Source organism: Sebastes fasciatus, chromosome 4 (genome assembly GCF_043250625.1).
Source record: "Sebastes fasciatus isolate fSebFas1 chromosome 4, fSebFas1.pri, whole genome shotgun sequence".
NCBI classification, from domain to species: domain Eukaryota; kingdom Metazoa; phylum Chordata; class Actinopteri; order Perciformes; family Sebastidae; genus Sebastes; species Sebastes fasciatus.
In genome coordinates this window covers 18992353-19005217 of record NC_133798.1, presented here as the reverse complement: position 1 = coordinate 19005217, position 12865 = coordinate 18992353, and the positions used below count along the sequence as shown (strand labels likewise).

Genomic DNA, 12865 nt, shown 5'->3' with positions numbered 1-12865 from the left:
AACAACCTGTTTTAATTTTAACCATCAGAGTATGAAATACATCTTAACAGGTGCTCACAAAATTACATGTAGTTGTTAAGATGTTAATCTGTAACATGTTTATTTTTTTTAATAGTATATATATATATTTTTATATTATATTTTATACATTTTGCTTTTTTAATTACTGTAATATGTGTTAGACATTTAAATTCATTTTAATGAAGCTTTGTGCATCATTGTAAATACAGATATTATTTATTTATTTATTTTTCTTTCAAATAGGGGATGTCATGATATTCTCTAGGGATGTACTGATCCGACTCTGATTTTAACCATCAGAGTATGAAATACATCTTAACAGGCACAATTACATGTAGTTGTTAAGATGTTAATCTGTAACATGTTTATTTTTGTATCACTTGTTCTTATACTAAACTGTCCTTATACCGCAACATTACAATGATTTTCACTTTATACATTTTGCTTTTTTAATTACTATAATATTTGTGAAACATTTTAATTATTATTATTATTTTTTTTTTTATTTCATCAAAAACAGACAAAAAAACAAAAAACAAAAAAGTAACATCTGCAGACAGACTCAATAACATACCAACCCCACATACAGAATAATAAAAAAAAAAAAAAATCAAGCTTTGTGCATCATTGTAAATACTGATATAAAAATATATATTTTTTAAAATAGGGGATGTCATGATGTTCTCTAGGGATGCACTGATCCGACTGTTTCAGTCCAGATACCGATACCGGGGTTTTGGGGATCAGCCGATACCGAGTACCGATCCGATACCCGTGTTTAATTAATAAGCTGTATGCCTCACTGTCTGGAAGTGACTAGGATCATTCTTTTATATGTAAGGAAACATCTGGCTTAAATTTAAGACTTAAACATCGCTTTCCCAACTCTGTAAAACAAAATGTAACAAATAAATACACAGATATACATTTATTGAATTGTTATTTATTATTAAAATAATAAATTGTGCACCAGCAACTTAAAAAAAATCTTGAAAACTTAGACAGGAATTCAAATTCCAGTCTATAATGTATATAGTATATAAACATAGAATTGAATTGAATAGATCGGCCCCATTGCTAAGGATACCTGATGCTATTTGAGTCAGTATCGGCCCGATATCCGATCCGGTATCAATATCGGTGCATCCCTAGTTTTCTCTACACATTCAAAAATTTAGACAGTAACCATAGATGTCAGTTTTCATACACAAAAATATAAAATATGTTGTGTTTTATGACATATTGCAGTTCTAATAACACTGCGTGTGTTATCTCTTCTATTTTATTTTATTTTATTAATATTTCATTATTTTAATACAATCTGCTAATTTATTTATTTATTTATTTTTATTGTTATTTTTATTCTTTGTATTTTATTTATCTTTTATTGTCTTAAATACCCATCTTTTATTTCTTTTTTATGCAATGAACTTTTATCTTGGTTGTTTTGGTGTGCATTAGTCTCATTGCTGGGACTTAAAAATGTCCAAAGGTCTAGGGTGGGTGGGATGGGAGGGAACCAAAAGGGAGGGATTTGGGGGTGGGGGGAAGGGGGCGCAGAAGTTTTTATTTAAATTACTTTTTGTTGTTGTTTGCTGTTATTTTCTTTCTTCCTGTTTGTTTGTTTGTTTGTTTTTCTTCATTTTCTTTTTTCTGTAGCTGCTTGCCAATTCTGTATTGATTAGTACATGGACATTTGTGATTATATATATATATTTTTTTTTACTCTATTTGTGATCTATCAATTTGTAACCCCACCCTATATCCATCCATCTTCAACCGCTTATCCGGGATCGGGTCGCGGGGGCAACAGCTCCAGCAGGGGACCCCAAACTTCCCTTTCCCGGGCCACATTAACCAGCTCTGACTTGGGGATCCCGAGGCGTTCCCAGGCCAGAGTAGAGATATAATCTCTCCACCTAGTCCTGGGTCTTCCCCGTGGTCTCCTCCCAGCTGGTCGTGCCTGGAACACCTCCCAAGGGAGGCGCCCAGGAGGCATCCGTGCTAGATGCCCGAACCACCTCAACTGGCTCCTTTCGACGCAAAGGAGCAAGGACTCTACTCCGAGTCCCTCACGGATGACTGAGCTTCTTACCCTATCTCTAAGGGAGACGCCAGCCACCCTCCTGAGGAAACCCATTTCGGCCGCTTGCACCCGCGACCTCGTTCTTTCGGTCATGACCCAACCCTCATGACCATAGGTGAGAGTAGGAACGAAGATTGAACGGTAGATCGAGAGCTTTGCCTTCCGGCTCAGCTCTCTTTTCGTCACAACGGTGCGGTAAAGCGAATGCAATACCGCCCCTGCTGCTCCGATTCTCCGACCAATCTCACGTTCCATCGTCCCCTCACTCGCGAACAAGACCCCGAGATACTTAAACTCCTTCACTTGGGGTAAGGACTCATTCCCTACCCGGAGTAGGCAAACCACCGGTTTCCCACCCTATATCATTTTGCTTAAATACCAATAAAAAATTGATCACAAAAAAAAAATGTCCATAGTTGCAGATAGACCCACAAATGTTTGTCGACGGGTCCTACTGGAGTATTGTTTCATATTAAAGAACGTGTTTTCTCTTCTAGCCTACAGGAGCTGAAACATCTCAAATGAACAGAAGAACTGATTTTGTCCAATTTGACATGCCCACATCTTCTGATCAACCTTTGAACCTACGGCTTGAGGAGAGAAGTCAATGTGAATAAAGTTCAATACTTTCCTTGTTAATGGTGGATTTGTTTCATCACTCGCTGTGAATATATTACATTGAGGTACAACCTGTTTGGCCACCTACTCCCTGTATAATGGCAGATGCATTGGTACTCTCTGCAGTGTTTCATTTTTATTCCCTGAAGAAGCCTTATTCAGTTATGTGGAAAAGTGTTGAAGGACTTCCCGGAAAAGACCAACACGGCAAGTTAATTTGGTGAAAGGTTGTTGGCAGCTGGTTGCATTACTTTTGTAAGATTCAATGCAAACTTCCCTGAATTGATTTAAACAGCAATTTCATATGGCATAATGCCATGTGGCAGGGAGAAGGGAACAGTTTGTTTCTGCCAAAAATATTTCCTCACTAAATGTTAATCTATCGGAGGTCAAGATTCGGCTACTATATGCGACAGATACTATTTTTCTTTCACCTCATTTATATCTCTCAATTTTTCTGTCAGTGGGAAGTTATTTTCTTTATAAAAATGTATGTAACTATGCTGTTTTCTTTCTCTTCCCTTCAGTAGTCATCCTACAGACCTAAAACGTCAGCACTTGAAGCTTACATTCTCCTGATCATAAACTGGCCAGATTAGGAGTTCACACTCTGGGCCTTATTTAGTACACTCCAGTAATCACTCTCCATTATGTTTGCATGCACAATTATCACGAAGTATGGGACGTCATCTCAGATCACATGGCTGATTAGTTACCAGTTTATTAGGTACACCTAATTGATACCAATGCAGTCAAACACAATTTGGTTTAAACTAGGGCTGTCAAAGTTAACGTGATAATAACGCGTTGACGCAAATGTGTTTTAACGTCATTAATTTCTTTGACACATTAACGCAACTTGTGATTTTTAGGTTTTAGCGGGATCAGTTTTAAAGAGAGTGAAGATACTGGCATCATATGAAATTAGAAAACCTAAAGAATCCATTGGTACCAACCTTGTCAAAGTAACTTGTCGCAAAGGAGGTTAAATAACGCTCCAAACTTGAGCTAAATCTTGGGGAGGAAAAACTGGCATAGACATTTTCAAAGTGGTTCCTTGACCTCTGACCTTAAGATATGTGAATGAAAATGGGTTCTCTGGGTACCCACGAGTCTCCCCTTTACAGACATGCCCACTTTATGATAAACACGTGCAAAATATCAAATGGGAAACACATACTGTAAGGTAGTCAATCTCAACGTCCTCACAATGTTGGGTACTAGGTCGCAAAGATGTTATCTGACAAGAACCGATTATTATATTATAATGTGGTAAAACATGTCTGGATGGAATCTTTTAAAGTAGACTCAGTCTGGTAACAGAGGAGGTAAGTAGTAGAGCAAATTGAAAATGAGTGCTACTGTGAATTCATTACAAACAAAGCTATAAATCTTTCAAACAAAGTTCAAATCTACCCACTAAATGTGTTGTTTAATACAATCCACTGACCTGTTTGAGAACTAGTCCATCAGATTTATTTAAACTTCACCTGAATGAGAGCTTAATCCCCACAGACAGAACTACAAATCACTTTTGTCAAAAGTTGTGTCCCATTTTTTTTTTTTTTTTTTCAGGGTTCATAAAGTCACCAAATGGACTGTTCTTATTATTGTTTGAATCCCACTGACATATTAATCCAGGACACAACATTACATCATGGGAATCAGGTTCGGACAATGAGACCACTGGTGTTACCAGACAGCAGCCACAATAAAAGAGCGCTACCCTTTGGTATGTTGCTGCAATTTCCCACATAATGTGTTGAATGTGCTGCCCACTACTGTTTGAGAATAACACAGGAGAAAAATACACTCAGCTGCCAATTTATTAGGTACACCGAGCTAAAACTATAGCCACATGTAAGTAATATTTTGTCCATCTCATTTATAATATCATATTATATATAAATATTATGAACCAGCACTACAAATAACTGCATCCAAACTAACCATTAAGTTGAATCAACTCCTTCATAAAAGGTAGTATTTATAGCAGGACTGTTGTATTAGACTGCATTAGTTTGATAAACTGAGTGTATATTATAAGGAGTCTTTGTAAAACCATAAAATGGCAAAACTGCACATAATCAGTAAGTAACAATACTGTCACTGTTTGGTACAAATGTTTAAACTAGGGCCGTCAATTGATTCAAATATTTAATCGTGATTAATTGCATGATTGTCCGTAGTTAATTGCAAATTAATCGCATATTTTTTATCTGTTCAAAATGTAACTTAAAGGGAGATTTGTCAAGTATTTAATATTCTTATCAACATGGGAGTGGAAAAATATGCTTGCTTTATGCAAATGTATGTATATATTTATTATTGGAAATCAATTAATACAAAAAAATGACAAATATTGTCCAGAAACCCTCACAGGCAACAACAGCTGTCAGTGTGTCAGTGTGCTGACTTGACTATGACTTGCCCCAAAACTGCATATGATTATCATAAAGTGGGCATGTCTGTAAAGGGGAGACTCGTGGGTACCCATAGAACCCATTTTCATTCACATATCTTGAGGTCAGAGTTCAAGGGACCCCTTTGAAAATGGAAACGGATCTGTTTCCGTCAATAAATTGGGCTCCATATGCAGAAAATACCTGCACTAAAATCACGCACAATAGCTACCAATAGTGTTGACGATTTGTAGGTTTGTTCATCTCTTTAGGCAGGATGAGGTAATCAGGATTTTAAATACCGATCCTAAACAGAAAGACAACTTCAGTTCTAGAATTTAACCCTGGGTGCTTGCTGTGTCACATTTTCCATCTTTTCACATGTAACAGAAAGAATATGGTATGGGAAGAGTAAAAAAAAATAACCTTTTGTGTGCTACTCTTGAACTTAGGTGACTGGTTTTTGAGTATTTTATGTTTTTGATCAATGCTCATTGATGAAGAGAAAAAACTGAGCTGTAAATGAGCCCTAGTTTGCTTCAAAGTCTGTTTCCATCTTGTATCCTTGCAGATGCTAAATAGGAACTCCATAAAGTAGAATAAAACAACATATCAAGTATGTATTGTTCATAAGTCTTAACTGATCTTTTTCGTCGGACAGTTCCGGGATTTTTGTGAACCAAGTGAGAAATTAATCAAGGCAGATTCTCATTTTACTTTTACTTACAAGATTTTCATGGTCAATGGAAGTTTTAATTGGCTGCTTCACTGTAATTGTTGTGCATATGATAAGCTCTTGAAACTTGTTCCTCTGATGTGAGGTTCATCATCATGTTCAACACGTCTGCTGTGAGTCATTCAAATCCTCACTAGATGGCGCCATTCTCAACAAACTCTTTCCTGCATCCTCATGGGACGGCCTGTGTGCATCATTACAGTTTTTCCTCACTCGCTTTGGCTCAATTCTTGAATGAGAATACTTTTTTTTTTTCAAAACAAAAAGTTCAAATCTCTAAACAATTAGTTTGTTGTTAACAACAGCTTTGACTTTCTCATTCACTCAAGCAAATTGCACGTGTTTTAGCACAAAAGCAACTTGCACATGGCTTGCAGATCAAAATTGATGAGTTGATTCTCAGTGAAATTGTCTTCTAAACATTCTTTCATCGTTTGAGCCGTCACATGCAAAATGATCCATTCAATTATCAAAATCTGTCAGACGTACATACTGTATATATTCCATAAATATCTGTGACAAGGAGGTACAATTTGTAGTTTTTTAACTGCACTACTGCAGGTTTTTTCATTGTTATGGGGATGTTGTTTTTTTGGCATGGATGTCATTTTGTGGCAAAATTTCAGTCACAGTATATGACTTTAATGAAAGATCAAAAGTGAATTTCCAATACATACACGTTGCTACACAAATACATTAACTATACATACAAAAGTGCATATCCCTTTTCCGTGTAGCGACGACAGTATTGACTTTTCCCAATAAACTTTGACCCACTGTTGAAATAGGAATCTAAAAATCTCCGTGCAATACATAACAGTACAGCTAGATAAAATTGAGATTCATGCATAGTAGGCCGAAGCAGTCAGTGTCAACAAAAACGTAGAACAAAACAGAGATTTCCAGGGTTGACTGCCGTGGTGAAAAAAACACCCAAATATTTTGACCAGTACGGCTCACACGATGACAAGACAACTTTTCATTTTGGTGCATTGGCCAATTTACTGACACAATAACTAGATTTTGAAGCATGACTGAAGTGTATTGGCTGAATTACTATATTTTGCAAACATGCAATAGAGTTGTGATGTCCCATGAAACAGAATGTTGAGACTGTTTAAAAAAAATGAGACAAAGCGATTGAGAAAAACTGTAAATGGTACAACTGAATATTTTGTACAAAGAAGACAACTCAACAGACACACTTTCTTTTTTGAGATATTTATTCTTAAAAATGAGTCGGGGGATCTTGGAATTGCTTCACATGTGTCAGTCCTGACGTGGGCTTCTTTCGCCGCCTCCCACGTCAGCTGTAGAGAATTCATGCAGCTGTGTAGTATGCCGCCAACGCTCTACGGTGATCCTATACTAGTTTAAAGCTTTGTCACAGAGAAATCAAAAGCTGCAATGATTTTCAATATATTGATATGGATAATAGTTGCATAGGATAATAGCCATGCTGTACAATACACATGATTATAAAACAATATGTTAGAATGATTAGTACAGATTTCCTAAAGTAGGTTTATACAGTTTTCATTATCCTCAACATTTAAGTGCATCATATCATATGAATATATTTATATTAATGGTGATCTGATACATAGTTATAGTGATTTAATACATACAGTACATACAGTAAAGTAAAGCTTAATCAACTTTAGAGGGACATTGCGAAGCCCTTAAAATGCAATAAATATTTTCTGATAAAATGGTATGCAGGGGAATGATAAAACTGTACACAACTGTCATACCAGATATGGTGGCATTTACTTTTACATTGCCAAGTTTTGTTTTTCCTCTAGAACACACAGTAAAGATTATCTAAATGAAGCCACTCTCAGAGAAAAGAGCCCAAAATAAAAAGCCATTTCTGTATCAAACAGAAGGTCAACATCTTGCATGCATTATTTTAGAAGTAGTAAAAATGTAAAATCAGTGGATAAGAGGGGAAAAAATCATAAACGTCAACAACTGCATGCAGCAACAATGGTTATAATGTTAACAATTCCATATTCGCACCCTCGCACAGTAAAATCATAAGGCATGCCTCACTGAACTCCTCAACAACCATACTTAATGGCAGATACATCCTGTTAACAACTGGTGAGGATTCCCTTCTTGTTTACCTTCATATGGTCAATACATGTGGAATGAAACCTGCAAATAAAGAGAACATTCAGCTCATTAGCGCAGTCTGACAGTAGAGCATCCAGTGATAAGATCACATGGTGGATCATCTTGTGATTTGTGGCCACAGGCTTGTCATACATATTTATCATCAGGCTTCCTCTTAATAATGTAATACTCACTCAGCAGACAGGCTGCTCAGTTCGTGTTCCTCTGGCGGAGATTCTTGTCTTTGTGGTTGTTGGTTGAATTAGTTTTCCTTTAGCAGGAAGTAAACAACACAATCAGTTCATATCTCAAATGAAACGTGCATTCTAGTCAAATGATCAGTTAAATGATTGGCAGAAAGTAATGTGACTCCAATTCTAATAACTGTTAAATCATTGTGGTCATTTATCAAATAAAAACACAAGAAATTTGCTTTTCTGTTTGACGTCATTATAAATGCGATACTTCAGAATAATTGACCAAGTCATCTTTTTGAGCTCTGACAAATTGTGAGGGAAATGTAGCCTAATTTTTGACATTTTATAGACTAAATTCTATTTAGAACTAAAACTAGGGCAATCGATTCAAACATTTAATCACGATTGTCCATAGTTAATCGTGATTAATCACACATTTTTTATCTTTTGAAAATGTACCTTAAAGGGAGATTCGTCAACTATTTAATACTCTTATCAACATGGGAGTGGGCAAATATGCTTTATGCAAATGTTTGCATATATTTATTATTGGAAATCAATTAACAACACAAAACAATGACAAATATTGTCCGGAAACCCTCAGAGGTACTGCATTTAACATAAAAAATATGCTCAAATCATAACATGGTAAACTCAAGCCCAACAGGCAACAACAGCTGTCAGTAAGTAAAAATACTGCAACTGCTTCGTACAAATGTTTAAACTAGGGCTGTCAATTGATTCAAATATTTAATCCTGATTAATTGTATGATTGTCCATAGTCAATTGCAAATTAATCGCATATTTTGTATCTGTTCAAAATGTACCTTAAAGGGAGATTTGTCAAGTATTTAATACTCTTATCAACATGGGAGTGGGTAAATATGCTGTTTTATGCAAACGTATGTATATATTTATTATTGGAAATCAATTAATACAAAATAATGACATATATTGTCCAGAAGGAACAGGCAACAACAGCTGTCAGTATGTCAGTCTGCTGACTTGACCATGACTTGCCCCAAAACGGCATGTGATTATCATAAAGTGGGCATGTCTGTAAAGGGGAGACTCGTGGGTACCCATAGAACCCATTTTCATTCACATATCTTGAGGTCAGAGGTCAATGGACCCCTTTGAAAATGTTAAATTTTCAAGTTATTATCTTGTTAACTTTGACAGCCCTATTTAAATATATTCTAAATTGTAAATGGTAATGGATCCGTTTCCGTCAATGAATTGAGCTCCATATGCAGAAAATGGTGTTGATGATTTGTAGGTTTGTTCATCTCAATTAACATTTATTCCTGCTTACAACTGCACTATAGTGTGTTATAAACCATTTATTACATGTTTTTATACTGCTTATGACTGGTAATAGGGGTACTTAAAGTAATGTGTGGCCTTTTTAAGTCAAGTATCATAGGCAGGGCTTCCGGACAATTCAGATGGTGACTTGTCATCGACAGGAAAACATGTCCTTACTTGACTCATTATATTTTATATGAACGCAGCAAAACGTGATGCTCCCAGTTATTTTATGACCCAGATTTATGGTGTACTGTACATTGCGCTCTAAAGACAGTCAGGAGTGGATATATCGTGATAAGCTACAACAAAAACACACGTTATCAAGCAAAACAGAGAGAAGTTATTGAAGGTAAAATGTTTATACTTACGCTGGACCTGCCAGGTCATCGTCTGAGGCAACAAGGGAAGATATGGAGAAATGAAATAAAATAAAATAATCGCAAGGAAGTTGCACACGTTGATGAAGTGACAAGTGTTTTTTTTTAAATCTTTTTTACAGAAAGCATAAAGTATTAAGAACAATTAGCTGTGACTGACACATGGTGCACAGAGTGTTTTATAGTTTCAACAGTACTGCGTGTGCAGACTGTGTTGTTGGATGAAAACGTGGCCCAGATGAAGTAACAAAATAGGAAACAACAAGGCTGTCATGCCGCAGGGAAAACCACCTCATGAGGTCACTCACAAACACACAGTTAAATCCAGCACAACACATTAAAACAATCACATACAGGCAAAATTCAAATAAAAAAAAAATAATACTGTTGTCATGCACAGACAGGCAGCGCTCACGAAGAACAGCTGTTCACTCAGCGAGATTAGTGAAGAGCAGCTCCATTAATATCAGCCCTCTACTGAGGGTAATAAAGTCATTGAAGCGATGTCAAACAGTGACGGTAGAAATGATTGCTTGCATGCCATCTCACTGCTGCGGCTCGATGCAAGAACATGGAGTCACCGTTTGTCAAATAAAATCTTAAAAACGGAAGATTTTGAAAGGCGCTAAACAGAATTGTGTACTGTGCTGTGAACTGGAAGAAGATGAAGCTGAATGCCTGTTGAAATTCATGACGCATGCACAAGTCTCACACTTACCACAATCATGGTTTAGGTGTTGCAATTTAGGGAAAAGGGGAACAATCTGTTAAAATATTCACCAGCTAACCTAAGTAAAATATGAAGTAGTGACATTACATGCGAGAATTTGCTTTATGATTCATGCAATCTATTTTGTAAGACTGGGAGGATTCTCAAGGTGACTTAAACACCATGTAATGAACCATAATGAATATATTCCTGTTCAGTGTTGCCGACTGACTGACGGTCACAGCTCTGAGCTGTCAGTCATCCGCTGCACATTGCATCTAATCAGCATGTGACAACATCAAAATTCTGTTTGAGAGGAAAAGGTCACCCAAATACCATTAATGCATAATTTATGATGCAGCTAGACTCTTGAAATTAAGTACTCTGTAGTATTAAAAAATCCCAGGCTGGCATACGCAGATTGTATAGCTAAATGATGTGTCTCGTGGTTAAGCTTGCAGTAGCTTGGGGACAGCGCAAGGTCCCTGGAAAGCCGTAAATAATTGAAACTGTCCACCTCCGCAACACTGCAGTATCATATTTCTCATGAATATTAAATGCATGAAATTGTCCTGACAAGGTGCGACCTCCTGCAACAGTGTCTGCCTGTTGGGTCAACCTCGCCAGACTAAATTATTGAATGCAGGCACAGCACAGTGTCAGGTGACTCTGTTAGTGTCTCTGACGACGGAATGACTTAAGGCAGTCACCAGAAAACAAAGTGTGCCTCCTTTCACAGTCACCTCATTGCACAACACCATGCTGACAGGGGTTTGGGATGCAAAAAGAATTTGGACAAAATTCATCGGAGAGATCGGTGTCAAAGCTGAACAATACAGTGAACAGTGAAATAATAAAACAGTTTTAAGCACCGCCGCTGGTTACTCACCGTCTTGTAAATCATCCGGCTTCTTGCGCTTCTCATAAACGACGATGATGACGATCAGGATGATGATCTCGGCCAAAACCCCCAGAAGAGGCCATAAGGGGGCTAAGTTGCTGCGGACCCTCAGCACAATCTTCTCGTCGCGGGTGCCGAGCATGTTGGTGGCGTTGCAGTGGTACTCGCCTGGATCTAGATTAATGTCTAGGTTGACAATGTTGAGTTCAGTGTAGTTGTCTCTGCTGCTGATGAAGAAGCGTCCGCTTGAGTTGTCAATTTCCTGTTGAGGGAGAAGAAAGCAATGTACTAAATAATGTTGAGGGTCAATGGTGTCAAAGTTAATGCAATAAAATCACATCAACGCAAATTCGTTTTAACGCCACTAATTTCTTCAACGCATTAATGCAACTTGCGATTTTAAGGTTGTAGCGGGCTCAGTTTTAAAGCTAGCTAGTCAAGTCAGCACACTGACACACTGACAGCTGTTGTTGCCTGTTGGGCTTGAGTTTACCATGTTATGATTTGAGCATATTTTTTATGCTAAATGCAGTACCTGTGAGGGTTTCTGGACAATATTTGTCATTGTTTTGTGTTGTTAATTGATTTACAATAATAAATATATATATACATTTGCATAAAACAAACATTTTTGTCCACTCCCATGTTGATAAGAATATTAAATACTTAACAGATCTCCCTTTAAGGTACATTTTGAACAGATAAAAAACATGTGTGATTCATTTGTGATTAATAACGATTAACTATGGACGCAATTAAATATTTTAATCAATTGACAGCCATAGTTATGAGGTTTTAAAACATTACACAATATTTCATACTGTATTACAGGACCATGTTATGAAATAACATAATAAAAGGTATTTCATGGACAGCCTCCTAAATTGTATTTAAATATATCAGTTTTATTTGTTTATATTACCATTTCTTATCTTATTCTATTTAATTTTCTCTACTTTTATTTGCCTGGATTTTATCTAATTGTAATGCTGATTTGTTTTAATCTTATTTTTCCCCTATAGAGCACTTTAACTTTGCATTTTGTAACTTCGTTTTGGAAGGTGTTGTACAAATAAAGTCATTCATTATCATTATTATTATGAAATGATGTACAACCCATGATTTTCCATTTGAGGTCATCGTGAAGTCTTAAACGAATCGCTTCTTGAGCTTGAATATTTACAGTAACTCAGTATAAGTATAGTTTTGCAAAGAGTTTCCCTTCTGTTGAGGTAGCTAGTAAATGAGTAGTGGACGTCTTCTAATACAGGTTTGTGCAGAAAACTAAGCCAGTTAAATACTAGCCATAAATTCTGCCTTTAAAAACATAATAATGTTCCGTTTTGATGAGTATATGTTTATTATCGCAGTTGCAGTTTTCAGTGGTGT

At 36.5% G+C, this 12865-nt stretch overlaps 1 protein-coding gene across 6 annotated transcripts in view; it reads right to left on the bottom strand.

Moving 5' to 3' along the window:
• The window catches only part of LOC141766057 (neuroplastin-like), a 31946-nt gene that overhangs the window by 7274 nt on the left and 11807 nt on the right, over positions 1-12865 (bottom strand). Inside the window, exons 5-9 of one of the 6 annotated variants that reach the window (XR_012593567.1) lie at positions 11465-11738; positions 10585-10630; positions 9858-9879; positions 8176-8252; positions 7069-8023 (exon numbers count right to left, since the gene is read on the bottom strand). Coding sequence is in view for 4 of the 6 variants with exons in the window: in XM_074632481.1 (XP_074488582.1) it covers positions 8192-8252; positions 9858-9879; positions 11465-11738 (357 nt within the window). In the remaining 2 variants the exon portion in view is untranslated. The other 5 variants (XM_074632481.1, XR_012593568.1, XM_074632482.1 and 2 more) reach the window with 5 other exon arrangements.